Source organism: Poecilia formosa, unplaced genomic scaffold, assembly GCF_000485575.1.
Source record: "Poecilia formosa unplaced genomic scaffold, Poecilia_formosa-5.1.2 Scaffold422, whole genome shotgun sequence".
Lineage (NCBI taxonomy): Eukaryota > Metazoa > Chordata > Actinopteri > Cyprinodontiformes > Poeciliidae > Poecilia > Poecilia formosa.
This window is the reverse complement of record NW_006800361.1, coordinates 468,046-471,553: the sequence shown is the minus strand read 5'-3', so window position 1 is coordinate 471,553 and position 3,508 is coordinate 468,046. Positions and strand designations below refer to the sequence as shown.

General features: G+C 46.2%; 1 protein-coding gene across 1 annotated transcript in view; it reads right to left on the bottom strand.

Annotated features, from left to right (window-relative positions):
- LOC103155362 (echinoderm microtubule-associated protein-like 6) overlaps positions 1-3,508 on the bottom strand; it is a 51,265-nt gene that overhangs the window by 31,438 nt on the left and 16,319 nt on the right. Inside the window, exons 16-20 of the mRNA XM_016663461.1 lie at positions 3,229-3,415; positions 2,492-2,597; positions 1,996-2,089; positions 1,000-1,100; positions 277-479 (exon numbers count right to left, since the gene is read on the bottom strand). Coding sequence (XP_016518947.1) covers positions 277-479; positions 1,000-1,100; positions 1,996-2,089; positions 2,492-2,597; positions 3,229-3,415 — 691 coding nt within the window. The remainder of the gene's footprint in view (positions 1-276; positions 480-999; positions 1,101-1,995; positions 2,090-2,491; positions 2,598-3,228; positions 3,416-3,508) is intronic.

The following is a 3,508-nucleotide window of genomic DNA, read 5'->3' as shown; positions in this document are numbered from 1 at the left end:
ATCCCTCTTTCCATCCCTCCATCCCTCCCTCACCTTGTCCAGGGAGAACATGGCGAACACCGGCCCACCATCCCTCTCTCCATCCCTCTTTCCATCCCTCCATCCCTCCCTCACCTTGTCCAGGGAGAACATGGCGAACACCGGCCCACCATCCCTCTCTCCATCCCTCTTTCCATCCCTCCATCCCTCCCTCACCTTGTCCAGGGAGAACATGGCGAACACCGGCCCACCATCCCTCTCTCCATCCCTCTTTCCATCCCTCCATCCCTCCCTCACCTTGTCCAGGGAGAACATGGCGAACACCGGCCCGTCGTGAGCCTTCACCGTCTTCAGCAGGATCGGTTCCTTCCAGATGTAAACGTCTCCGTTGGCGGCGCCGGAGAAAACCAGCGCCTCGCTGCGGCCGTAACACACCGACATCATGGTCTCCGGACGACCCACGCTCCTGAACGCACCGCGCCTGAAGGTCAGGCCGCCCCCTGGAGGACGGAGCAGGAAGAGCAGGAGAGAGAAATCAAAGTTTGTACAGAGAAGCTGGTTTAAGATTCAGAGAAAATGATAAAACATCAGCAGAAAGGGAGAAGTTAAAATTATTATTGATCATTTTATTGGAACCAGAGCAGATCTGACTCACACTTAAGCCCAATTTCACTACGATTAAAACTTAATGTTTTTGAAGTGTTTATCATTTAATTTGCTGTAATCAGATTATTTTAACAGAAAAAATGAAAAATCTGCAGTACAGAATAACTCAGCAACAGAAGAGAGAAAGTTTGAGTTTTAATTCTTCATTTAGCATCTAAATTAGCAGCACATTAATTCATGTCAGTAAAACACGGAGCGGATTCTCTACAGATCTGGACTGAAATATTTATTTCATCGAAGCTGCAGAAAATCTGAACCACAGAACAAACAGTTTGAGCCATCAGAGCAAAACCAACTCATTCTGTGTGTGTGTGTGTGTGTGGGTGTGTGTGGGTGTGTGTGTGTGTGTGTTACCTGCATGCTGCCAGAACCGGATGTGTTTGATCCCCACAGTCACCAGTCTGTCCATCATCACTGGGTTACATTTCACCACGAAGATTTTGTCCTTCTGTCCCCTGAAACAGACGGACGAGTCAGAACATGTCCACATGTCCTCATGTCCTCATGTCCACATGTCCTCATGTCCACATGTCCACATGTCCTCATGTCCACATGTCCTCATGTCCACATGTCCTCATGTCCTCATGTGGACATGTCCACATGTCCTCATGTCCACATGTCCTCATGTCCTCATGTCCACATGTCCTCATGTCCTCATGTCCACATGTCCTCTGTCTCTCATGTCTTATTTCTGCCTCATCAGATTAAATCAGAGGTTCTGTCGTCTTCCTGGGTCAGAACCGAACCAGAACCAGACAGTTTGGGTCAGAACTGATCAAGATGCCGTTTGACTTGACAGAAACAGGAAGAAATATAAAAATAGTTGCTGCTTAAAATAAACAAATTTTCTCTAAAAATAAAAACCAGATTTATAAATAACTTTCAGCAGGTTTCCAAAAACTGTCCCAGTTGATTTATATCTTTATGAAACACATTCAGAGTTATTTATAATCACAAGCAGAATTATTTAAAGCATTGATGTGACTAACAGGATGTTCTGAAGTGAACTAGAAATAAATCCATTAGCAGAACTAAAGACATTTTTCAGACTTTAATCCTGTTTCTGAGGTTTATTTTACATTTTGTCAGGTTTTCAGCAGTTTTTCAGTTTTTTATATTTTGTCAGGTTTTCAGCAGTTTTTCAGTTTTTTATATTTTGTCAGGTTTTCAGCAGTTTTTCAGTTTTTTATATTTTGTCAGGTTTTCAGCAGTTTTTCAGTTTTTTATATTTTGTCAGGTTTTCAGCAGTTTTTCAGTTTTTTATATTTTGTCAGGTTTTCAGCAGTTTTTCAGTTTTTTATATTTTGTCAGGTTTTCAGCAGTTTTTCAGTTTTTTCAGGTTTTCCGTACCGGGCTGTTGCCAGCTTCTCTCCTCGTTTCCAGTCCCAAACGACGATCGAATGTTCGTCATCAACTCCAACAGACACCAGAGTCTTCCCGTCGGCTGGAGGGACAAACAGAGAACGGATCATCTGGAGGAGGCCAAGGGTCAGAGGTCACAGGAGCTTCAGACGGGTCAGCTCAGAGCTCTGACAGTTAGAAAATAATCTGCTTTTCCAACATGAAGAACAACTCTGAGTCTCAGATGGTTTCATTGCTTTACATCCAACACAGAACTGAGGCATCCAGCTCCGTTTCACATAAACCGTAAAATAAGATTAAAGAAATATTAACATCCAGAAATAAATCGTGTTTTAACTGAAGGATTCATATCGAAGGAAGAGAGAGTTTACTGACACAGCAGGTCAGGAACAGGTGGATTATTTCTAAATGAACAATTTTAATGATTTCACAGAGAAATCAGATCATTTCTGATTATTTTTAATAATAAAACTTTAATCTTTACCTGAGAAGTCGAGAGCGCAGACGCCTCTCTGGTGCTGACCCCTCAGCAGGGACAGACACTTCAGGGTCTGGACGTCCCAGACATGGACAGCCGGGTCTCTGCCCACCTGAGGACAGACGGTCAGTCTGGACCGGTCAGTCTGGACCGGACAGTCTGAACCGGACAGTCTGGACCGGTCAGTCTGGACCGGACAGTCTGGACCGGAGAGTCTGGACCGGTCAGTCTGGACCGGTCAGTCTGGACCAGTCAGTCTGGACCAGTCAGTCTGGACCGGACAGTCTGGACCGGACAGTCTGGACCGGACAGTCTGGACTGTTCAGTCTGGACCGGTCAGTCTGGACCGGACAGTCTGAACCGGTCAGTCTGGACCGGACAGTCTGGACCGGACAGTCTGGACCGGTCAGTCTGGACCGGACAGTCTGGACCGGACAGTCTGGACCGGACAGGGTTACAAGCTGCAAAGCTTCTCCATCCCTCATCGTGTCGACCTGACAGTGATACTTATGGCTTCATGACTAGTTTACAAACTGTCACATTTCAAGCATTGATGATTATATTTAAATCAGATTAATTCAGATTTAAGGGAAAAATCACTTAAACCAGCAGATAAAACTGAAACTAACAGCTGGAAGAACGAAGCAGCAGCAGAAAGAAACAACGTGTTGCTCAGAAAGACTCTGGAAGAATCTGACTATCTGTCTCCATGTCTGTCTCTGTGTCCGTGTGTCTCTGTCCACCTGTCCCGTAGCGGCGTAGTCCTTCAGTGGGTGGATGCTGAGGCTCAGGATGTCGTCGTCATGGCCGAGGTAGAACCGCTGGCTGTGCAGCTGCCGGTTGTAAACCACGCCCACCGCGGCCACATGGTACACCACCTCACCGCTCTGGGCGTAGAACAGGTTGTTCCTGCAGTCGTAACCACGGTAACTGGACACACACACAGCGTAGAGGTCACACACAGCATAGAGGTCACACACAGCCTAGAGGTCACACACAGCATAGAGGTCACACACAGCCTAG